Source organism: Pleurodeles waltl, chromosome 1_1 (assembly GCF_031143425.1).
Source record: "Pleurodeles waltl isolate 20211129_DDA chromosome 1_1, aPleWal1.hap1.20221129, whole genome shotgun sequence".
NCBI classification, from domain to species: Eukaryota; Metazoa; Chordata; class Amphibia; order Caudata; family Salamandridae; genus Pleurodeles; species Pleurodeles waltl.
This window is the reverse complement of record NC_090436.1, coordinates 557,749,273-557,775,240: the sequence shown is the minus strand read 5'-3', so window position 1 is coordinate 557,775,240 and position 25,968 is coordinate 557,749,273. Positions and strand designations below refer to the sequence as shown.

The window sequence follows — 25,968 nt, the reverse complement described above, 5'->3', positions numbered from 1 at the left end:
AAAGGAAATGATGCCCTATCGCGTAGCTTGTTTCACATTGGTAGGTGGGTTATTGTCAAGAAAAACTTCTGGCCACTTTTGGACAAACCGATAGAAGCAAAGTGCCCCCCACCAGCCTGTCTGTCATACAGCGGTCTTCACTACAGACTACATACCCATTCCTTGTGGACTCAATGGGTGGCCAGTTCTGGGTATCTACCTCTGCACCGTGTGCTTACCGCGCTCTTCTTCTAAATGTTTCAAAGTTGAGAAGCAAACCCCGCCCCCGCTTTCTCGCTCATTGGCTCCCCTATTTCTACTCGTTTCCCAGCAGAGAAACAGGGAAGTACCAATCAGCGTCTTGCAGTCGCACGGTGGTGTCTGAGCAGGAAGGAGGTGCGATGAGAGCTGCTGCTGCTGTGCACACCCCTGGCAATGACTGCTTGGAAGACAGAGGGGGCGACCCGCTGAGCACCGGCCGAGGAAACTGTGGCTGTTCAGGCTCCGGCTTTGCCTCGTTCATGTGATACATCTTTGTGGAAACAAACGGAAAAGGGTGGTTTGGCTCCTGGCAGAGACATGCGTGTGATAAGGAAAAGGTGGACAATTTGCACAATCAGTATACTTCTCATTTTTTACAAGACAAAAGAGATTACAAGGACAGAGGAGGAGCGCCAGGAAACGCAGCTCAATGGGTAAATTGGCTTGGGTGAAGGAAATATGTTGCTGCTGAGGCGAGAGCCTTTGTGTGTACAATCTTAACGTGTTGTTCTTTTTTAACTGGTTAATCTGAAACAAGTGTACTTTTTCGATGCAATGCGAAAATGAGGAGTGAAAGTGCTGGCTGGAAGCCTCAAGTTTTGGCAACAGAAATGTTTGAGAAAAATAGTATGCCAGCAATGTCTTTTTTATCCAAGGCCGTGGAATAAAATGCACTGACCGATTTACTGCATAATGTACTTGCATATTATTATAAAATGTTTATAGAGGAAACAGTGTGACCTTGGTTCTTTCTAAACCCACTGGGCTTAACTTGTGCCTCAGTCAAGAGGCAATAAGTAATGTCAGGACAAACCTACAATTCTGATCTGAGCACGGTTCAATAATGCAAATGGGAATCTGATGAGAGTGGAACCTATGCTTTCTTGATAATAATCTGGTGAAATATAGGAGGCGATGTGATCAACGTGCTATTGCGTATCCTAGATGGAATTTATGTTAGTTTGTCATGCTCGCAGAATTTGAGTGATGTGCTTGCCAGAGAATGTGCCACTTTACATTCTTCTGTTTCGTGTCATGTCAATTCATATGCAGATTGAAATTGGAGGGAGAGCCCTCTCATTGGAAACCGTTATGTTCCCCCTGCCTTCATTTTCTCTTTCTTCTCGACCTTTTTCATAAGACAAAGAAAGTTCGGCTGTTCACAGCACCCCCTTTTCTTGTAAGAGGGATCTGAGCCAGTTGAAAAGCTACCCACCCACCGCCCGTCCCCTTTTAAGCCACCCCTGGATAATGTTATGTTTCTTGACGTTTGCCTTATTTTTTGAAGGTTGGCTTTGAAAGGTGGTGTTAATCTGCTGGTTATATATATATTTAGACGTTTACGGAAATTCTGTGGATTTGAAATATAATTGAGATTGCTTGTGATGGTGAAATATAGTGACCATCACAATGGCCCCGAGGTAGGACAGGAAAGGGGGCGGACACGAGGGTGTCAGTGGCTCATTCGCCTCTCCCAGAAAAAGCTGTGTGCAGCGCTGAAGTGCTTTGTTAGCAGCACTGTTTGCTTTGGTACAATGTAACAGCATTATACACCCACCCCTAGTGTCCTCAAAATGAGAGCAGCCCCGGCGCTCTTAAAACGGCAGAGGTTGTAGCTGGCAGAAAGCCTGCACCCGACCTGCCCACGGAGGGCTTCACCGAATCTTGGTGGTGGAACTGTGAAGAAGTGTCAGTCCCCGACGCCCCCGCCTGTCTACTGAGCATCCCCCCGATAGAGATGGAGAGGGGCGTGCAGATGGCGCGAGACACAAACGCAGAGGGAGGCGGGCTTGTAGGGGGGGACTGAGACAAAAGGAGAGAGACACACCTACCAGGGAGCAGGGCCGGCTCCATAGAATTGTATTGTGAGGTACAACCGGAGGGAGGACGGGGCGCACGGAGAGCGGCGCCTGAAACGAAAATCTACCACAAGGAGAGAGGCAGCGCACAAAGACGAGGGAGGAACTAAGAGGGGTCGACAGAGACACCTACAATATAGACCATTGCAGGAAACGAGAAGAAGCCCGCGTTTTTCATTTTTGCAGGAAGGTGTGAATACCTGGGCAGTGCCATGGGCAGGGCGCAGCACTTAAGTTGACAGGGACATTTAGACAGCTGAGGCCACAGGGACAGCGAGGGTGTAGGGGTGAGAAAGGGAGGCAGGAAAGACTAGAGGAAGGAGGGCAAATGTACAAGGAAACCAGAAAGAGAACGAGAGAGACACATAGAAAACGGAGGGGTGGGCAGTAAAAGGTGATGAAGGACAAGGAGCTGAGCGAGATAAACACAGAAAGAGAACGAAATGCAATGATTATAGAGAGATAGAGGCAGTTTGTAAAAATGTATGCCAGTTTACTGAGAGAGCGATGCGACGCACAGAAGAACCATACTGATATAAAGAGAGGGAAGAAACACTAGACAATTGAGAGGGGTGCAGAGAAAGACGAGCAAAGGGGTGATCAAAATTAAAAGGGAAGTGGTGTGCAAGATAGACTGTAGCATGAACAGCATGGCCGAGTGCTTGATTTTACGCTTTTCCATTCTCTAACGCACATACATTTAACTCGGAATTTACCACAGTGCACGCAGAAAAGCTCGGAAACAGAGAGAAGCAATCCTTGCTCACTGTTTCCGAACTGTGGGGGTGGCAACGTATCTACTATTTCGGAGAAAATCGGATTTAAATGTCTGAAAGCCAGTGAAAGCGCATAAAACAGGCGCCCAGCTGCGCCCTTCACTAGCGCACAAGTTCATGATACGGCCCCAGATGGGATGATGCTTAAAAGCGCCTCAATTACCCACGCTTTCGGTGCTGACAGAATACACATTTTTGTATGAACTGTATAAAAAGACGCACACGGGAACTGTTTAAAAGGATCAAGTGGAAAACAGTGGAACATCTGTAGAGGAACTTTCGTGGTGTAAGCAGACACGCACAGGTTCCGTTTCCTGTTTTCTTTATTACCAGTAACTCCCCGGCCCTTTAGTTTAATTTGCGCAAACAGGAAATTAGATGACACGTGGGAAATAGCTTAGTCTAGTTGACTTGTCAGCCAGTTTCATGGAGCAGGGGTAAGAGCCGATAGCACGCCGCCACCGCTTCACAGCTTGTCTGTTAACGAGGGGATTGCTGTAGTCTTTGTGGTGCTGTCAACTTTCTTTTAAGGAATGAACCCGGTGTTTGTCAATCACACCTATTGATTGAGGCAATAGCCAAGCTCACGTTTGTTAAAGTAATTCGCAAGGTCCTTTCAGGGTCAACCTGTTGCATTACGACGATACAGAGAGCAGGACGAGGCGGGGAGTGCAGGTGATGCTAAGGAGGTCACCTGACACTGTCGGCAACAAATTAACAGAGGCCTTATCAGTCTGGAACACATTGATTTTGGAAAATGTGTTTGGATCTCAAGTAAGGCCGAATAATTGCGCCAGAAACGCTTTCCCTAAAATAGAATTAACAAATATAAAAACATACAAAAATCAAACAAAATGTCCGTTCCTTTTTTATTACTTAATCTAAAAAATCTCAACTCACCTCAGTATTTCGTTTACTCATCCTAAACCATCGCCTAGTCTACTTATTTTACCCTACAAGCAACATTCTCCTTGTTGCCCCTTTCTTCTCCCACCTATTGAGGATACACAGTTTCAACAATTGAAGAATCACTCCAATAACTCTGGCAAAGAAAAGGTGTCACAGGGTTTTAACCTTCATTTGCAGAATTTGAAGATACCAATAAAACTGATATATATATATATATATATATTTATTAGTACAGTTGGTGCCCTGCATCCCTTGCAGTGGAGTTTGAGTGTTCCTAAATCGAGGAATTAGCATATGTGTATTTATGTATGTATGCATTTATTTATTTACATATTTATTTATATAAAGTTTTGGATGGCAAAGATGCCTCACCTTACTTCAGAGCGATGTAAGGGAATGTCCTTAATTGGCTTTCTTCTTCACTCACTTGCAACCCTTCCTATTGCGGTAAAGCTGGTTACCCGGGGACCTTTTGGACTTGGAACCAATTTCCTTCAGCTGAGAGCCAAGGACTGAGGTACTCATCAGGTTAAGGCCTTGTACATATCAGGATTGTCTGTGTCATATTTTAGTCATGGCATAACCATTGTTGCATCAGCTGAAAGGATGCTGATTGCAAATTCCTGCACATTAGGCAATGGAAGGCCAACACCCGAAGGCATCTAGGGCCAGATGTATCAAGGTTTTTTGCGTTCGCAAACAGTGTGAATGGCTGTTTGCGAATGCAAAAAGCCAGTTCAGAATGTATGAAAGACATTCTGAACGCAATTTTAAGGAATCGCTAAAATAGCGATTCCTTAAAATTGCGACCCTGTTTAGAGAGTCGCTAAATAAGAAATCGCAAATAAGGATTCCTTATTTGCGATTTCTTAGCACATGTATGAAGCCATTCCTAAATGCGATTTGGGCATTTAGGAATCACTATTTACCACCAGGTTGAACCTGTAACCATGTAACCATGTGCACAATAAAAAAATGCATTTAAAATGCATTTTTAAATTGTACATGTAAAGCACACATGCCCTTTTGGCATGTGTGCACCTTACATGTCCCCCAAATTTTTTTTGGGGTGCAGCAGAGGGGGCCCTAGGCCCCCAGCATCCTGGGGTTTTGCATTTCCAAAATTGCGATTTCTGGTTAAGAAATCACAATTTTGAAAATGCAAAAAATTCGCAAATATGGGCCAACAGGCCCATAAGTGTGAATGGTGCCGGTATCGCAATTTGCGATTCGGTAATAGCATTTGCAATTTTTAAGACATCGCTATTACCGATTCGCAAATGCAATACATGGCATTTTGTGAGTCCGAAATAGCGATTTCTTAAAAATCGCTATTTCCGAATCGCAAAAGGCCTTGATGATACATCTGGCCCCTAGAGTTTTAACCCACTAAGCTTTGTGCACGAGGTGTCATGTTTTAACTTTAAATATGGATTCTCCTAGAATAAGTAATGTCCACCTTAGGTTATCCTGTGATTTGTTTGTTGGAGCAGAACAATTTTCAATAACAGAGACCACAGAAAACATGTTTCCTTAATTACTGCTTTTTTGAGGGTTGACGACAAGGCCTGTATTGAAAATAACCCCTAATATTCTGATTTATTGTGTTTGCGAGAGAGGTAGATGTGGACTAGTGGTTCAGCCGAAAAAAGACAACTTGAGGGATGGGCCATGTGTCTTACCACATTTAATTTAGCAAAAAGCCAAGTTTGAAGATCCTATACGTGCTTTCCAGGTCAGATAATGGAAGAAGGATCACATCCAATAAAATGTCATCCCTGATATCTCTGCACATTGGTTAAGCCTCTGTAGCAAAAGAGATTGGTCCATGGTGTAGTAAGCCTGTGAATTGTCCTAGAGAATAAAGAGTACCTATCTACCTTTATCAAAGGTGATAAGAAGGTTTTCTTTCATATCTGCCAGTTAATTCTGTACTTTGTACAGGTCTGAAACCACACTGGCAATCATTCAGGTTAGATATTGTTTATGTAGTGCAAACTGAGTTAGAAAGCAACAGAGCGTTGTATGTTACATGGGGGTTGGGTGTTGATTTCAAGATTGAGTTCATCAAGTGAGGATTACACAGATACATTTTTCTTTACATTGAAATAGTTATTAGGTACCGACAATGGTAAAGCCTGAAAGTAATGAAGTATACTTGGAAAGATAGTCATTTTAATCAGATTAATACGTCTGAGTAAAGGGATTGGTAAGTGCATCCATTTGGCTAGTAAAGCGTTGATCTGATGTGATAGAGATACATTGTTATAGTTAAAGCAGAGTACCAGTGTTGGTGCAGTGGTTATATCTAAATATCAAGCCTTCAGTGTAACACTTGTATCTGTACTAATGGCCCCTCCAGCAAGTACACTTTGAGTTTGGTGAGAATTTTATTTGTAGCCAGATATTTTGCCAACTTTAGTAAATTCCAGTTCTATAATATTTAAGGTAGGGTTGGCATAGTGTGGAAATACCAATACATCGCTAGCTTTGACTGTTAAGAGAAATACTGTTGATACATTAGGAATATTGAGTAGACGTTACTGTCAGCTTCTAATAAATGATTCCATGTATCAAGTGTACAGGTTGGTGACAGTGGGTAGCCTTCTCTAGTGTCTCAAGTAATTGTTATGGAGGAGGTAGGTTCTTGCTGTAGATGTATGTTCGCTGTTGGTGTATGATATCTTGCCTGTTTAAGCGTAATGAATTCAGGACTGATATTAAAGTCTTTCAGTTATTCCCAGACAAATTACCAAGAGGCCCTGTCAAAAGCCTTCTCTGCATCTAGTAAAATAATATTGAGCAGCTCACATAAAATGTCTGCTCTGTCTATTAGTGCAGTAATTAAGTTAGTATGAGTGGGTGTGACTTTGCCTGGAATTAAGCTGTGCTGTTCATTAGACACTAACCTTGTGATGATGCTATTAAACCTAGTCACCAAGATTTTGGTATATATCTTGGAATATGCATTGAGCAGCTATATAGGGCAACGTGAGCTGCACTCAAGTGAGGGATTTCAGTTGTGAGATCAATATCAATGTGATTATTTTACATCACAATTGTGAAGGGCAGTGGGCTTATATGATGTACAGACTGTTGGATCCCTATTTTGTTACAGCAATAAGGCCAGAATTGAGTGATGCATGATGCCTGTGACTATGCCAGTTTTGAAAATATGATTAATGGCGTATGTAAGTTAACCAGCTAATATGTATGTATGCCTTGTAGAATAATGCTCAGAAGCGATCTGGACCAGGTACCTTAAGGCCAGAAATTTATTTTATGGCAACTCTGAACTTTTCAATGGATGTTTCCTCCTCTAAGGAATCACAGTCTACTTGACGTATTGGGGGATTGTAATTATTTAGATATACACCTTGCTTTCACTTTTGCTAACTGCTATCTTTTTGAAGAGAGACAATTACATAGCGGTGAATAAAATGATAATGTTATGGGTGCTGTTGTGCAATTTTCCCTCCTCATTGTTAATTTCTTTGATACAATTTCATGTTTGTAGCTGTTGTAGTTTTATGCCAAATGTCTGTCCCCCTTGTCCCCTAAAATAATGTTATCTATAGAAGTTTTCTGGCTGATTGTTTAATCATAACGAATCCCTGACTTTCTCAATTCCCTATATGTGCATGAAGACTATTTGATTTATGTTGTGACTCCGACTATTTTAACTGTGTTCTAGTTTTTTGTCTGTATTGTCATTTCAAATATGACGTGAGACAATAATTTCCCGCATCTTTCATCCTTGTTTTTCTTCGAAATAGTCACTATCATTTTTATTGTGCTTTCTGTAAAGGTTGAGTTACACAAGCATTGATTATCCATAGTCCTTGTAAGGGTTTATGAGGTGACACTGGATCTAGCTGCATCCAGATGGCGGCATAACCCATCAAGGCTCTAACCCCCATTAAGGAATTTAGAGCCCTGGGGGATACATTCTTTTGATATTAGAAAAACATCTCTTTGTGTATATGGTCTATGTGAATTAGAAAACAGTGTGACATATTTTTAACCTTCATGTAGATGTCCTCAAATATCAAGAAGTTTTAAGTCATTTATGCCCTGCAGCCAGGATGGTGGGACCTTTAGGCTTGTCATTCTCAATAGAATCTGACTTCCATTGTCTACGATATTGCAATGAAGTCTCCTTCTAGAATTAGACTACCTTCTAAAAAGTGTACTACCTTAGGAAAATAGTCTGAGAAGTTTTTTTTTTCCAGTAATGTAAATGTTATGAGCAATTTGTTTATTTTGCTTCTAATTCTTAGCAAATGTCCAGCCATCCCTTTAGCTGACGTGCCTACTATAGCATGAAATTGGGAGGTGTATCAGTGTGATCATAGTCTTTGTATGTCCTTTGCCTTTAGATAAGTCTCATACATTGCCTTAGTTCTTCTGATTGGAGAATTGAGGCCTTGAGAAGATAAAGATATCATTCTTAGTGACCCTTGTCAGCTGTCCAGCGTTTCTCTCTTTTGTGGAAAATAGTTTCAATTACTTTCTTGATGTTGTGCTTATTTGTGCAATGGGGGTCATTCAGTGTACCTGACTGCACCCCCTTGCAGCACTTCCATTCGTTCTCTTGCCCTTCTCCCAGCCCCATGCTCTGTAAAAAGAACAATGCCCAGCAAAATTATTCCAATTCCAACAATGTAAACAGTAACTAGCATACTCAATTGCAACAAATGCCGCTTTTGCAATTGTAGTCAAATAACCAACATGACTGCAATTGACCGCACTGTTTTCATCAATTTGTAGGGATATTTTCTGAGGTAATGGTCAAGGACCCAACTTTGCTCCACTTACTCCCAAAATCATAAGTTTGCATCTGATGTGTTACAAGATCTCTAAACTGGCAAGGAACTATAAAGTTGAATAATCTTGTGGGGACATTTCCTAGTTAAAGTGAGGCATATTGATGCAGGATTACCTGATCATGTTAGCCTATGTAGACCTTTTGTCTGAAAGTCATGAGTTTGATAATGCCAAAGTTAATTTACTGTGTCACTCATTCCCAGATGGTGATGCTCTTTCAGTTCTGTTGCAAATGTGTGCTTCCCTTGCATTCCTTGTTTGATTTCTGGGTTTGCCAGCCTCCACAGATGTCTTCTGGAAGGACCATATCACTGTTGGCTTCTGCATCTGTTCTGTCACAGATGCCCATTATTTCTTTTGCTTCATTCAATGATTTCACTTACTGTTTGACCCATATCGCAAAATGCAATAGGAGTGAGTAACCCCATGTCACCATCAGGTGACATGTAATATCTTCGGATTTTCAGCATTTTACCAGCGTCTCTGTAGCAAAATCTTGAAAAACTTTAATCGTGTTATTTCTGAAAAGCGCTGGGTCTTACCTGCAAGCAGCAGGCAGGATTTGTTTCCATCTCTTTGACGTAGTGAACTCTCATAAAAACATCAGGGTATTGGTACCTTTAGAACCCCCTATGTTATGAACCATCTGAATATCCTTGTCCATTGGCACCTGAAGGATGTGACTGGAGAGAACTGGCATGTGATCTTCCAAGTTAATACTGTCAACATCATTATTAATGTCCCTCAGTCTAATATTGTGCCATCTGGATTCTTTTTCACTATCATCAATACTATCTTACATTTGTCGTTGTTTTTTCCACCAAGGAATCAATGTGAGGTGTTTTCTCATCTCATTCATCTGATTGTTCTGCAAGGTGTTTTTCAATGTAGTCCAATCATGGTTCCACTTTAGGAGAAAGTGGTCTAGATCAAAAAAAGCCTTGCTTAAGTCCTGATGTAGAGATACAATGTCTTTCATGAACTCTTTGAAGACCATTTGGATATCTCCCTTTCTCACAGATCAGCACCAGTAGGCTCCAGGTTCTTATCGGTCTATAAAGTTTCCGTGCAATTGAGTGCTTTAGTTTGATCGAGAGTGTAGTATTTACTTGAAGGATGTGGTTTTAAAGGCTTTTGGTTTACCAACACCATGTAACCTAGGTCTCGTCAATGGATCTCTAACTGTTTACATTGATCATAATAGTGCTGCTGAAATGAATGTTGATTGCATGCTTCCTATGAAAGAACTGAATTTACAGACACATCAAGTTTGTAGCCCATTTGAATTTCCATATCATTGGAGACAGCAAGAACAGCTAGGATTGTCTGTTACAAGGTCTTTGAATTGTGGGCGAAAATGAAACCTTATAATATGGCTAGACAAAGATCACACCTGGGAGTATCTGAACTCTCAGTGTGTGGTTGTCTGAACTCATAGGGAATAGAAGGGGCAAAATACTTTGATATACACGATTACCTTCAACCATGAGGAGGTGATGGAATTCCACTCTTAAACCTAAATGCATGACAGTGCTTCAGTGATTCAGGCAGATCTAGGGAAACATGTGAGAGATCAGTGCCATGCTTGTTTTTTTGGTATTTTTCACTGAGGACAGCCAACATTCTCCATTTGAAGCCCTAACCAAAGTTCAAAGTGTAAGTTCACCATTAATCTTAAGAAGTAGTCTGTGATAACCCTGATTCTTAGTCTATTATTTCAGAGTATTGGGCAGTGCACTGTTTCAAAGTAGATGAAAACCCCACAAATGCTAAATTTACTGACTCAAACTTTTGAGTAAAAAATGCGTAAAAACGAAAACAATATCATTTGGCTCACCCTTATTAAAACAGTCTATATTATTTACATTAATTTCTGGTTAGTTACCTACCTGTTAGACTTGGCATCCTCGGTGTGGTTTCCCCTAACTTTTTGCCTCTGTTTCCCAGGTTGTTGATGTGTGCTGGACTCTGTTTTTGCTGCTTTTGTTACTGGGGCACTTTACCTCTGCTATCCAGTGCTAAAGTGCAAGTGCTCCTATATAAAATTAGTAAAGTTTGTTTTTGGATTGTGTGTTTGAAAATGCCACTTTTAGAAAGTAGGCATTTTCCTGCTTAAACCATTCTGTGTCTCTGTGTGTTTTGTAGATTCCCTGTCTGGGTCAGTTTGATGACAGTTGGGCTGCTTGCACCTCTCCCTAGACAGCAACAAAGGGGGCTGGGGTGTAGCCCCCATATTCTGATGGGCCATCTGTGCTTGAGCGGAAGGGAGGAGTGGGCATTCACACCTGGCCAGGCTCACAATGCAGTGTCAAACCTCCAGGTGTGTGGCTGGGGCCTGGCCTGGACAAGAAATTATCTCACAGACACTTGAGACTTTAATTTGAAGTAGGCCTACTTTAAAGGCAGAAAGGGGTATGAGAAGAGCACCCCAAGCCCCAGAAATCAGATTACTTCAAGGATTCAAGAGGAACCTCTGCCTGGAGAAGAGCTGAAGAGCTGAGGAGAAGTGCTGTCCTGCCTGTGACTGTGCTTTGTGGAGCTATCCCACAGTTGCTGCTTCTGCCTGTGCAAGGGGACAGAGACTGGACTTTGTTGCATTCCTGCTTGAGAAGTGACTCCCAGGAACTGGAATAGAGCTTGATACCTGTTTAGAAGCCTCAGTGACAGCAAAGACTTCACCAACCAGACCTGAGTCTACTTGCTGTAGACTCTAGCTTGTCAGAGGGTGCCATCCCAGTTCCTGGACCCCTGAAAGTAAATTCCTGGAGAAAAAACAGTCTACTGACGTCGGACAATGCCATGCGACTTCGAAAAGGAAGCCGCTGCCTGGGTGCTTGCCCCGAAGCTGTAGACCTCTCTGAGTGCGAATCAGACGACCCTGTGATCTGACGCTGCTACTCCGAAACCATGACACTGCTTGCACGGGGCCATGGATCTCATAGAAGTCTGAAGACCCTGTAACCCTTGCATTGCTGCAATCGCTGATCCTGCCCAACTGACACCAGAGTGTGGTAAGTCCAATGTCCGTGACGATCCGACTCCAATGCAGCGCCTGCGGCATTGTGACATCATCGCGACCCCGTGAGGTCGCCCCGAAACATCGTAACTCCACCGGACTTCGCATCTGCTGGAACCAATGGACCGACTTTGCATCCAATGCTGCCTCACCTCCACCGCTCTGTAGAGAGGACCCTATGTCGCTGTGCAACGCCGCAGCCCTTCTGCCCTGTAGCACCGGAACCGATGCCACATCGGACCCAGCGAAGCCGCTCTCCCCGACTCCATGCACCAGCCTGTTTTCTACTTGTTCTGAAGGTACTGTACCTGCGGGTCGACCAACTCCATGAACGGAGCTATTGGTGTCGCATTGTAGGAAGCGACTCCGTTACGACATTGTAGTTTACCCACTTGCAGTGTTTTCAACTCAAATCACTGTTTTGTTGCTTTTAAGTGCTAAATTCGTATTTTTAATTGTATATTGTGGATTTGTATCGTATTTGGTCTTGTTTATTTAGATAAAGTATTTAATATTTTTCTAAACCTGTGTTGTGCAATTTTGTAGTGGGTCACTGTATTACTGTGTGTGTTGGCACAAATACTTAACACGTTGTCTCTGAAGTTAAGCCTGCCTGCTCGTGCAAAGCTACTAAGGGGGTGACTGGGGGTTAACAGAGTGTGATTCTCCTTTACCCTGACTAGAGTGTGGTTCAGTGCTTGGACAAGGGGTATCCTGACTGCCAAACAAAGTCTCCATTTCTAACACTACCCATTTTTGCAAGGCACGTAGGCTAAATCTTTTAAAGATCGTCTCGTACGACTAATTTGAATAATCCTGTTACTAGATGCAGAAACATAGGATTTTAATTTTTAATAAATTAGTAATAATATAGTTTGTAAGCACATTGCTGCTATGATGGCCTGAATAGTGGAGTTGGACCTGCAGTCAATTTCTCCAGTTTGAGCACTATTGTTGACGTGCACTGCATCCTGTCCTTGTGCATACACAGTAATTTCCATTCTTTTCAGCCATTAGAATTATGAGCTTAAATAAGCAGAGAAGTCCATGGCAATCAAGATACACCTTTTAACTCCATACTAGGCAAATTGATTGATTTCACACTTGCTACACTCCTTGAATTTAATTATCTAATTCCAGGACATAAGTCACCTCTTTATACTTTAAGGTGGACGGAGTAGTGATAATAATCTTAAACCTGTCTTCCTTCTTTACCTCCCTTTTCCACACATTCTTTTCTCTTTCTCTCCTTTCTTAAAAAACGCTCTCTACCTGGCCTCACATTGCTCTTCTGTGCTAGCACTCTTATTTTTTATGCATTACATAAACTGTATCCTTTAGATGTGTTCACCTTTCAAACTTCATACTTCTCTAAGTTGCAATGTTCTATTATATTTTAAGTTGCTTGCCCATTAAATAATTTACCTAAAAATATTAACCGTAAACCTTACTGTCTCTGTAATGCACTTGCAAAATTCTCTCTGGTTCATTTTAACTGTGGCCTGATTTACCTTATTCCAATACTTGTCCTTATATTGTACCAGGTGTCTCTTGCACATATTCCCAAATGTCCTTTTAAAGCTAAATAGTAGATGTTGAATTTCCAGTTCTGCACTTTTTGTACATCTATGGCCAGCTCTCTCACCCTGCAGCAATTCATTCTGTCTGCTCATTAAACTCCCTGTGATGTGGCCTTAAATCATCTTTAAAAAAAAACTCACTAACCTACTTAGTTCTTCTAAATCACAAACAATTATCCAAGAAATTAGACTAAACATTTAAACTGTCCATACCAATGTATTATTATATAACTCAAATGGTTCTTCGTTTTCTGGGTAATCTTCTTGATTCTGTACTTTCTGCTCAACATACTACTGGACCTAGTCACAAACTGCATTTTGTAGTACATTTAGTAGTATTATAATAGTCTTACTCACATACTACAAAAAGCAGTTCACTAACCTATGTGTGGTGGTGTATGCCTCTACTTTTCCTATTTTTTCTGTGTGATCTCCGCCCCTATATGCCTAGGTTTTAGTAGTAAATGAGAGAGGGACAGTGGAGAGTGGTTGGAAAACTGGGAATACTTAATACCAAATGGCGGGGGGTTGGGAAGAGTAAGAAGGGGTTAAGGGAGTTTTAGAGAGGTGTTTATGGAGGGACATGGATCCACCCAACCACAAAAGTGTACACCCATTCCTATTCACAAAGTATACTTCTAAAGTTAATATAGCAGAACTGGAGTTCTTCCACCAGCATACATGGCAAACCACTAGTGCTGCAACACATTCCTGAAGAAAGTATTGAGGCAGGGAATTAAAATAGCATCCAGTAGAAAACAGTGTTAAAATTATTGTATTAAGACTTCTTGAAATATGTATCAATTTAATTAAATGTTAAAACCCATTTTTTCTTTAAAAACACATTTCATTTTAAATTATTTTAGTAACCTTTTTAAATGTAAAAATAAATGTATGTTTATGTTTAAAAATAATTAATTTTAATTATACTTAAAAAAAAATTATAAGACCTTTTCAAATAATGCTAATGTAATTCAATATATTTAAATCAAATACATATGTAATAGAAAATTATTAGTATGCTCTAGCATTTTCTATAATTTGTTCTATATTTAAAATAAATATATTAAATTAGTGTTACTAAATATTTATCATACCAATATATTTTTTTAAAGTTTAATCAACCTTGTAACTCTTCCCTATACTTTATCACAGGGCAGTCTCCGCCCCAGTGAGGGAGCTTCCTGCCTACTTGTGAAAAGTTACAAGCAGCAAGTTTACACTTGTAAATTAGGATCCACCCCCAGTTTCAGGAGCTGTAGACATGAAAGCCTACACTTTGTAGTAAATGTAAACTTGTAAATGGTGAATAGCCATCAGTAGTACATTTACTATATAGTCTAAGAGTAAACTTACACATTTCGACTTTCCCATATGAAAGTTAACCTATGTAATACCCTACACCATGTTAAGGGGTAATGGTCAATTGCCACTTGGGAGCATTGACATAAAAATGCTTTGACATTACTCTTCACAGAGTAAATTTTAGAAAGACTCGCATTTTCATATTTATAAATGTGTAGATTTTGAAATCTTCATAATCCAAAAAGCTTTGGAACCTTCCTATTTCAGTGACATTTTTTAAAAAGTGAGATAGTTACTTTCCAGGGCTCATTCTGCTGGTTGTTTTGCTGGTGGCATTATTATCCCTTTCCTTGCAGATCTATGCATTACAATTAGGGGTGTGACATAACTAACTTCTCTGCTACATCCCGATTATTGGCCTATTCCTTCTTTACAGAGAATACTGCTGTATCTCTGAAGATGTCCTCACTTGAGAGCATATTTATCAATCCTCAATGCTGTACAACACAGCAAGCAACCTTTCTGTGCTGTGCTGCATGAAAGGAAAAGTGCAGGAATGTGCCGTATTTAACATCATATGGCACATTCCGTCCTATCCTAGCGCTGGTGCACTTTTGACTGCCTGGCGCCGATGGAGGCACCCTTGCGTCATGTTGCAAGGGTGCCTGCATTGTAGGCAAGATTGTTTTTGAGCAGGAAGGTACTCCTTCCTGCACAAAAAAACAATCCTAAGTGGCATTTTCCTCTTTCTGTGTTTTCTGCTGAATCCAGCACATGTAGAAAGAGGCAAAAACAAGGAGAAATAAAGATATTTCTCCTCATTATGCCTCAGCTGGGGAGGCATAGTATTTCGACACATTCCCAGGTCTACCACTAATAGTAAATCTGGCAATGCACAAAAATCCATGGGTGGATGAGTGGTAACACCTTCCCTGCTGCAGAGTAATGCAAGGCAGCACTTTACACTGCCTTGCGTTGCTTTAAACCATGCAGGGCAACACAAGGTGGCATTGCGTGGTTTAATAATTCTCACCTAAGTTTTGCATCGCCCTTGTGCCCCCTTGCGTAGTGCCAGGGCGAACCATTGATAAATCTAGCCCATGGTGTTTCCCCAGAAGATGGCAACATTTCATTACAAGAAATAGCTGCACCAGAAAATGAAAGGGCTGTTTTTTATGCATTAACTTTACAACCATATTTCTCATCACTTTAAACTTTGAGGGCTGTTAATGATCTGTTCTTTCTCAAAACAATTTAAAGGGGGTGCAAATTTGAATGTGAACATCCTGATACAGAAATGTTTGTGGCCTGCAGGTAATAATCATAATATTTGTGCAAATTGTGGGAGTTTGCAAAAGAACAATTTTACAGCTGTGCACTAATTGAAATCACCAGTTATCGAAACAGTGGTGCATTGTTACGGGAATGATTTTAGCAAAATTAGTAAACATATGGTATGTCTGGGACTTTTCTGGTATGACATCCACATTTACTGACATAAGCGCTTTTGTTTCAGGTCCGCAAAGACATATCCATTTATTAGCAGTGCTGCAATATTTGCATGTCCTGAATCCAAATTGTGTTACTTTCTTTTCCATTTTCCATAATAAGAATTGCAGTGACCTAAATTGCAGAGAACCTTAGACCTTCTTCGCCTCAATTTCTTGGCCAGTTGTATACAGACATAAAGCTATTTACAAATAAAATTCTAGATAGCCTTTATCCCATTGCAACATAGCACACCAGCTTCAGTTTTCTTGACAATTACAGATCTAAATGTATTTGCAAATAAATCCTCAATCATCCATATCTCCCTGAGATGTAGCACATCCATATTCCCATAATGAGGTTCCCCATCCAACCATTACATTTGTTTCCCTAGAGCTCCACATTCAGGCTGCTTTGAGACTGAAGTTGATTTAAACATAGTACCAAATGCCTCCGTATCATGGAGTGTTAAACCCCCAATAACAAATTTCGGGGCTCAACGAGGAAGCAAAAGTGCAAACACCTATGGTGTTCCATGAAAATACAGATCTACTAAACTAGCGTGACCTGGCTGTGGATGGAATCTTACCAGTAACTAAAACAAGATGCAAACAATCAACAAACTGAACATTGCATGTTCTTCCCATGTGTGATATATAAATTGTTTAAACTGTAATGCATCTTCTACTGAGCTAGTTTTCTTTTTCTGCACATTGGTAGTGGAGGGTATACCTTGGATACAAATTTGAAAAAGGTGTAGTTCTCATTTGTGTTGTGGCACAACGCTTATTATTGGGTTGGACTCAAATACAAGTGCTGCAAATTGGTGCAAAATATTTATTTGAATTTTACTTTCCTTTGCAGAGTCACCTGAAGATAAAGCTAAGCAGCGCCTAGATGTTGCTTTGCATTACTTTGTATGTAGGTGGCATTCAAGGGGTGGAAAACGGGTGTTCCATAGTTATTGACGCCAAACCTAATCTACTAAAAAAAGGAGATAGCGTTTGGCATAAAAAATAACACTGTTGACATTAACGTTATCAAGCAGAAATGCTTTTATTTTCCAAATTGTTTCTGATTTTGCATGACATATGAGCTGCACTGTACAGCTCACATACAAAATGGGAAAAGTTTAAAATGTACTCTAGGCATAATATTTTGTACTGGAAGACGGCCTTCCAGTACTAACATACAAAATCGAGGCTGGACCTAATGCAGACAATTGTGCGCTAAGGTGCAGAGGTGTGCGTGCAGTTCTGACAGCCTGATTGTGCCCCGGTGCTGTGGAGAGCATGGTTGCTCACAGACATTGCATACATGCCCAGTTGTGGATGCGAGGCTTGCATAGTTTTCAGTTTTATGATGCGCTGTGCACATCTTGGTTCATGAACGTTTTCATGATTTTGCTGCTGAAAATTTGTGGATAGTAAGTAAGGGAGAGTAAATGAACAGAAGAAAAAAAAACATTTTCTTTTCTTACAGATGTAATTTTCAGCAGATCTTTTATGTGCAGGTAACAAACAGAGTTTCTGAAAATGTCTAAAGAAGGGCTTGTTATGATTATGCGATGGCACTGGGCCGCAAACAGAAAATAACTCATGTTTGAGATTCAGGAGCATGCACGCGTTCTTCCACCAGTCCTAGGCGTAACTGCAGGGCATTAGCGTTTTTAAAAGTTCTTCTGTTGAACATAGATTTGCTGCCAGGTTTTCAATTGAAAGAATAAGTCGTGTATTTTTTAGATTGCCTGTTTGTTTTGTTCTGTCTCTTTTAAGCACATTATTTTGGGTTTTCAAAATTCCATTTTTGCAAACTTAGTTATGAGTGCCTTTAGATGAGATATAACAATCATGAATAGTAGGCAATGCCCCAGGATTAAGCGGTTTTACGTCGGTGTTTTATATAACTTTCAAACATTTACTAGCTCCCCAGTTCCTACAGGTCTAGGAGGAGGCCCTGGGAGAGGGTCTACCATCCCACACCATGCGTTCAGTGATAATTACTATACTTCCCAAGCCAGGAAGAGATCGAAGCAACTGCGCCTCCTACCACCCACTATCATTATTAAATCGGAATATCAAAATGCCACTGACTCTCCATATTGATGAAGGGTATGGTATCTCCAGTGCAGTCTGGATTTGCCCAGCACAGATAAACTGAGAACGTTTGTCCTGCTACATCAGGTTAAACCCATGTCGAGGCTGCGGCAGATTTTCTGCTGAGAAATCCTTCGACTCTCTGGAGTGGCTGCTTTGATGGCAGTGTTACATTTGGTTCAGCATTCCAATGTGTTTCCTTTCCCTCATAACGCTCCTATGCTCACAGCCCATGAAAACGGTAGGCAGTCGCGGCCCACGGGAAACACGCATAATGTTAAAAAAATACTTAAAAAACACTTAACTCCACTCCCGCGACACTCCATTCCTCTGCTCTTCTCTCGTTCCCTCCAGGCCCAGGCACCCAGCCTGCCCTGTGGCCAGACCTGACGCTGCTCAGAGCAATGTCAGGATTGGCTGGGACCGCCCGGCCAGAGCACTCCCAGGCAGAATGGGAGCCTCTGCAGGCTCTCTCAGTTGCTGGCTGGAGAGACCCTTCTGCGGATATGTGTGTGGCTGGCCCGAGACGGCCGGCCAAACATATATGCGCAGTGAGGGGGACTGCTGAGCACTCCCCCTCATTGCTCATCACCTGCCTGGTACCACATACCACATAGTTTATTATAGTTTTTGGGGAAAAGGTTTGCAGCTGCTGCTGCTGGCGGGGGAGCGACGCTCCTCAGCCCATATGGAGGAGTCACCCCTGACGGTAGGGCCTAACTCCTAATCTTTTCACCGTAACTCAGTGCACATGACAGGGGTGCGCCTCAATCCCCATTATTGTTTGTGTTAGCGATGGACCTCATGGGCTAGAACAGTGGTTCTCAACATTTTGACTTCTGTGGAACCCCACTTTATCATTACTGGATCTGGGGGATCCCTGCTGAATCATTATTGGAATCTGGCGACCCTCAATGAGTCATTACTGAAAGCTGGTGACCTAATCTGTTAATGTGCTTTAATTTTCTAAGTATTCGCGCACCCCCTGAGAGGGCTTCAGGAACCCCCAGGGGTCCCCGTACCACAGGTTGGGAACCACTGGACCAGAAATTACAGGAGTGACACCTACATAGAGGATTAAACTTCTGTCAGGCCGAATTCTGTTATCCATCTATGCAAATCACATTTCTCTTGTTTGTTCGGCATCCACGGGAAAATGTATATCCTCTGATCTTGGAGGTGGTAATTTATGGTAGATATTCCAGATAACGAATAACTAGGATGAAAAAGAATTGTTTCCACTTTTCAGTGATAGGAAGGCACAGGAACTAGAATTCCCAATTGATTGGGTGAACAACACCATTAAATATTTGGGGATACTTTTACATAGGGAAAACGAAAAAGTAATCGGGTTAAATTACGGCCGAGCAATTTACAAGATGAGGAAACAAATGCTTAGGTTAAATTACTGCTGTCTCTAGCTGGACGTGTAGCACTCATCAAAATGATAGTCTTTCCCAGATTCTTTATTTATTTGTAATTTTATATATATCATTCTAAATAAAGCCTATTTTCAGACCAAAGGGACGCTGCTCATCATGCTAGTTTGGGCAAACAAGCAACCCAGAAAACAATGAGAAACGTTAACGCTACCGAATGAAAAGGGTAGACTTGAAGTGCCTGACCTAGAGACATATTATATGCTGCCACAGGTGCACTTCATTAAACATTGGCACCATCCAGACAAGGGACTACCGTATGCTATCCTAGGCAAATTGAAACACATACCTGGAATCTCAGTTATTGGTAGGCCTTCCTCACCCTAGAGCTGACATTCTCACCCTAGCAACCACGTGCTGGGCCTGGAAGATGCTGGAACAAAAAGATGGGGCTAGGGCTTTTATATTCACCTGCTCTAAGGCTAGCAAAAAACCCTCTTTTCCCCATAACTAAAGTGACCAAATCAATGCATATTATATTAAATGCAGGATTAGCAGAAATAGGTCATCTATATGTTGGCGGGGCCTTTATATCTTTAAATCAATTCAAACTGCACAGTGATCATTCAGAACTTTCTATGTACACTTATATGAGACTCCTTCATACACGCCCAGGAGAAACTGCAAGAGTCCCCAGCAGAGCCACAGGAGATGACCCACTAACATCTCCAGATGCTACCAGATTGCAGCACAAGCAAGCCTGGTTAAGGGAGTTGAGACTTAAGATGAATAGATGCAAAGTGGAAATATTGCTGTGCACAAATTCAATCAATAGCGGTCAACCATAAACGTAGGCATATGCATGCGTATAAAACACCGTTGAAAGAGTATAAGGTAGATCTTAGCAGATCACTCCAATGTCAGCAGCGTGGAGCAGATCGGGCACATTTTTTTCATATCTTATCATCTGGATTCACCCACCTATGTTTAAATACTGGAATGAGATATTTTACACATCGTTGGACATGATAGAGGGCAGGTTAAGAATAATACAGGAAAGGCAATTTTTAGCTATATTAAGTTACTAGCAAGTGGGTCAATGTCGCAATGGTAGCCTTACAGGCTAAATGGAGAGTGGCTAAATATTGGTGCAGATTGGCAGTCCCGAGTAAGGAAGAGTGGTTAAGAGACCTCATTAATTGTAATGACTGATCCCGAGGTATGCTCCTCTGTCCAACCTATATCCTCCAGACCCAAATCTATATGTGATCCTCTGAGAGCACATCTTGCATTGTTAGACATGGACAGCCCTGACAATTATATGGTATGGACGGCTGACAATAGGATAGGGGGAGTAGGGTAACTTAATAGACAGACTTACACCTGTTGTGGGATTTGAGAGAACCCCTTTCATGACAAATGACAAGCTATAGCTTCTGTGATTTATAACCACACCTTTAACGCATTAACTGCCTAAGACTAAGATGGATAAATAGTTGGATACTGTGATATATTATTGCCGTTGGATTTGTACTGGTATGAATATTTGCACTTCCTGTAATGTATTGTTATAAGCTCGATATTTTTTTTAAAAGCTGAGTATCCTAGATTGTTACTAGTGGTTCCCAGAAATAGACACGAATCCTTTCAATGAGAGGTTGTAGTACATTAGGTCGTTACTAGAAGTCCATAGTGAGTTTGGCACAAAATATTTGTTTTAGTGACTACAGCACCGCAGGTGATACCTAGAGGAATTTTGAGTCAGATAAACATAATTTTCTATTGCTGACCTCAGTGCAATAGTTTGTTGCTTTACAGCAATAGAGTCAGAAACAAATCTTTTCTGTAGCAGGCTGAACTACCTTAGACTGTTAGTAAATGTCTCTAGAGCCATATATGCCATTGTTGTAATCGGCCTACAGTACTTTCAGGGTTTACTAGAGGTCAGATACAAATACTTTTCTAAAGGAGGGTGCAGTATCTTAGGCTTTTACTAGCGGTCTCATGAGTAGAACGAATGTCCTTTCTGTAATTAGGTGGCAGTCCAATATGTAATTAAATGAGGCTCCATTGGTGCCGATGACTGTCCCGTGAGCCTCAGAATACCAGAGAATTCTGAATAGAGCAGATACCCTTGAATTCTTTTGTTGAAAGGGGAAATAAAAAATGGCAAAAATGTGAATGTGTTTTTTTCAGCAGGCCAAGTCACAAAAAGGACGGGGCTTTATCATAAATATGAATATTCACCTTCATAGGTCTGCTGATTTTTGCTTCTTTCTTTATTCTAAATATACAGAATTATGGATGGGTAACAGTGAATTGCGGGATGTTTTTCACTGAAAGATACTGAATGACATGAAATAGACAACAAGACCAAAGCTACAATGTCACTCAAAACCCAGAGGTGAAACATCCCCATAATTTACTTTTTACCCATCTATAATTTTAAGTTAAATATGGCCCCATAATTACTGTCCTACTTTCAATTGCTATGCAGTAGGAGAGGATTAATGGGGGAGTCAATAATATCATGGCCTCTGTTATGTATCCCTGTCCCAAAGGTTAAAAGATACTTACCTGCCATCCTTGAACAACCCCCATCACCTTTCCTGCCTTCCTGTTCCATCCTGCGGCTGTATGAAGGTACCACACATACAATTACTACTCATTCCTTTACAATGGCCCCCCACATATTATACTTATTGCCCCGGGGGTGGCAGTCCCTGGGGCTGCAGGGGTGGAGGGGGTGTGCGGGCCCCTGCATTCATTCAAAACCTTTTGACCTGAGGAGGTGGCGGTCCCTGGTGTGCAAACAGGCCCTGCAGACCTTCCCACATTCATAATTACAGTGCCCGGGGAGGTGGCAGTCCCTGGGGCCGCAGGGGGCCCTCCAGGGCACCAGCATTCACTATGAACTTTAGACCTGGGAAGGTGGTGGTCCCTGGGGAGGGCCGCATGGCACACATTCTTATTTTGCAGTGCCCTGGGGAGGTGACGGTCGCTGTGGTTTTGAAAAGCTCTAGGAAGGGAGCCCCATGCAACCCCTCCTTTTTTCATACTCCCAACTGCCCCTCGGATCTGATCCATCGAGGGCAATATTGCAAGCAAGCTGAGTCTCAAAATGGCTGCCAACACTTCCTGGTTTGATTTGATTGGATTTCATTCCCAGTTTTATATAGTGCTCAAATGCCTGGGGAGTCTTGGCACTGCTACTGATTGCAAGAAGAAGAAGGTAGAACAGACCAAAGACTTTACTGGCTAAAAAGCCATGTCTTAAGAAGCTTTCTAAAAGACAGTAAATCTGGGCACTTCTTTAAGTTCAGAGGAAGCTGATTCCAAAGTTTAGTTGTCCTCAGAAAAAAGCTTCTGCCTCTCCAAGTTACTCACTTAACATTGGGTAGGCCTAAGTGGTTAGCTGACGATAATTTGACTGTCCAGGATGTAGTATACCACACAAATCTATCCCGGAAATAGCCCGAGCTAATGTTATGGAGAGACTTGAAAATAATAATAGAAAGAGTCTTAAACTGTAATCTCTTGGCCACTGGGAGCCAGTGCAGCTTAGTCAGTGCCTGCAACACATATTGATATTTTGGTACGCTGCAACATCTGGAGTCTATTTAGAAGTATTTTAGGATGCTGAGATACAGGGCATTAGAATATTCCTATTTGGATATGGTAAGAGTAGTAATCACAGATTTTTGAAGATTCAGTGGAATAAAACGGATGATTTTTCTGATTATTTTTAATGTAAAGATTAACAAAGAGGCTAGAGAATTGATCTGATGTTCAAACATAAGCCTAGCATCAAGAATAATCCCTACCCAGGAGAAGAGCCTCAGTTTTTCCTGAGTTAAGCTTTAAACAATTCATCCAGTTATCAACTTGTGACATACAATTGCTAAATCTCAGAATGGTATCCCCTTAATTGGAAGATACTGATGCCACAGTCTGGGAATCATTGGCATATGATACAACAGAGAAACCAAAGAATCTGATCAATCTCATCAAATGAATAATATAAAGATTGAAGAGCGTAGGGCTCAGTGATGAACGCTGTGGCAATCTACATGGCAAGCAAAATTGACCTGAGAAGAACTCTCCCAGAGCCACCTGCTGGACTCTTTCTGTAAGGAAGGATTTGATCAGATTAAGGGAAGGACCGCCGATTTCCAACTCATCAAGTCGATGGATCAAGATGGTATGATTGACCATGTCAAAGGCTGCTGAGAGGTCAAGTAATATTAACAGTGCCTTGCCCCCTCATCTAATATGGACCTTAGTTCATCAGATGCCGCAATCATCTCTGTACTATGTGTCCTTCTTAAACCATGTTGGGTGCAGTCCAACAGATTGTTAGTGTCAATGAAGGCCATGAGTTCTGTGTTTAAAGCCTGCTACAGAATCTTGGTTGGAAAAGGAAGCCTGAATATTGGCCTATAATTGCTCAGTGATTATGGAGCCAAATGGGTTAACTTTTTTAGGCAGAATGGAAGTCTTTTTCCAGTCACAAGTAAAGTAACCAAGATTGATTATATCATTAAAAATCAAAGTCAGTTGTTTTGTTAAGATATCTGTGACTAAGGGCCAGATGTAGGTAGGGAAAAAATAGCGACTCGCAAATTGCGATTCTTTGCGACTCGCAATTTCCGACTCGCTAACTGCAATGCAGGTAGAAAGTGCGAGGACAATTTGCGACTCACACACGGAGTCGCACCGCAGATAGCTAGTCCGCTGTTTGCGAGGTCGCTTTTTGCGACCGTGCAAAAAATGGACTCGCAATTTGCGAGTGTGCGTCACAAATAGCGACTTTGCTGAAAATTGAATGCAAGTGCTGCAGAATACTCTGGAAAACACTTCAGAACACTCAGGAAAACACTTCCTGGCACATGATGATAACATCACAGCCAGGAAGTTTACAAATACACCTGGGAGGGGGGAGGACCACACTCATTTCAACTTCAGCACAGCTAACAAACAGAGTTCCTGCAACCATGGCTGACAATCCTAGGAAAAGGAAGCTAAAGTTTGCTGAAAAGGAGTTGGAGGTGCTGACTGATGAGTGCTGTCAGCACCATGACGAGCTGTTTGGCAGGGCAGCCCTAACCGTGCCAGACACAGAGAAGAAAATAATTTGGCAGGAGATCCAGGACAAGGTCAACTCCCTGGGGGTCAGCCACCGGAGTGTGGAAGAACTGAAGAAAAGGTGGTATGACCTGCGCTCTCGGACCAAGGAGAGGGTGGCTGTGTGGCTCTGGGAGATGAGAGGCACAGGAGGGGGACCATCGACGGTACCACCACCCACACCCCTGGAGGAAAGGGTAGAAGAGACCCTAGAGCCTGAGGCTGTAAGCGGGATGGGAGATCTGGACACCTCTGAGCCAGGACCATCAACCGGTGAGTACCATGTGACATGCTTGTACCCTCATCAATGCCATACCCCCACCCACCTTGTACACAGGGGCATGCACAACCAAGATAGCACCATTTCAGAGTAGCAAACACCAGAATGATGCATTATGGGCAATGTAGTCAAGTAGGCAGTTCATAGGCAATAGTTTATTAGGAAGTTGATAACAAATAGTAGACACTGACAGTGTGTTCCCTATGTCCCACAGTTCTCCCACAAGACACCCCCACCAGCCCAAGCAGCCAGGGGCCAATGGTCAGTCAGCACACACAGGAGACAACAGGACCAGCCACCACTGTTACCTGCACCACCGACACAATGCCCTCTCAGGAAACACCTGTTGCAACAGTGGTGTGTGAGCCTGCAAAAGGTACGAGCCAGAGTGCCATGGCAGACAATACAGGGCCTCCACTGTTTCGCAGGCGACGTAGAATATCAACAGCTGAGCGGCAGGCAGAGTCAGGGCATGCCTCCACATCACCAACCGAGGCCCAACTGCTACGGGGTCAGCGCCTGCAAAACCAACAATTAAGGAGGATTAGTGGGGTATGGCGTCGCTTTGAATGCAATCATGCCATCAGTATGCAGCAGGTACATTCGGAGTTGCAGGTGATCGGTACCAACACGGATGACCTTGCACTGTCTATGCGCCAACTAGTGGCAGGACTGCTAACGCAGAGTGACAGTGCACGGCGCAGGGACCGCCAGCTGCTGCAACGCCTGGACAGGATGGCCTCCTCTATAGTTAGGCTGGCTGTCAACACAACAGGGCTGTCTAGGTGCACAGTCAGCCTCCAGGTGGATATGGGCCACTTTGCTGGTGATGTGGCACGGGGACTGGGCCATCTCAGCCATGCAATGGACCTCATGAAGGCACAGCAGGTGGCCACGGGCACAGGCGACACGCCACAGGACAGTGAGGAGGGCACTGTCAGCAGTGTCTCTGCCGGTGACACCAGGGTGCTACGTAGTGGAAGCACAAGGCAGAGCACTGCTGACCCCCCTAGTACGAGCCAGGCTGGCCGAGCCCGCCGTAGGGTGTGAGCTCCACACTGTCCTTGGGTTTGGGGCACATGATGTCAA

General features: G+C 42.3%; 1 protein-coding gene across 1 annotated transcript in view; it reads left to right on the top strand.

Moving 5' to 3' along the window:
* The first annotated feature begins 342 nt into the window (after nt 1-342).
* Nucleotides 343-25,968, top strand: part of ST8SIA4 (ST8 alpha-N-acetyl-neuraminide alpha-2,8-sialyltransferase 4) — a 353,311-nt gene continuing 327,685 nt past the window's right edge. Inside the window, exon 1 of the mRNA XM_069226024.1 lies at nt 343-674. Coding sequence (XP_069082125.1) covers nt 559-674 — 116 coding nt within the window. The 5' untranslated portion in view covers nt 343-558. The remainder of the gene's footprint in view (nt 675-25,968) is intronic.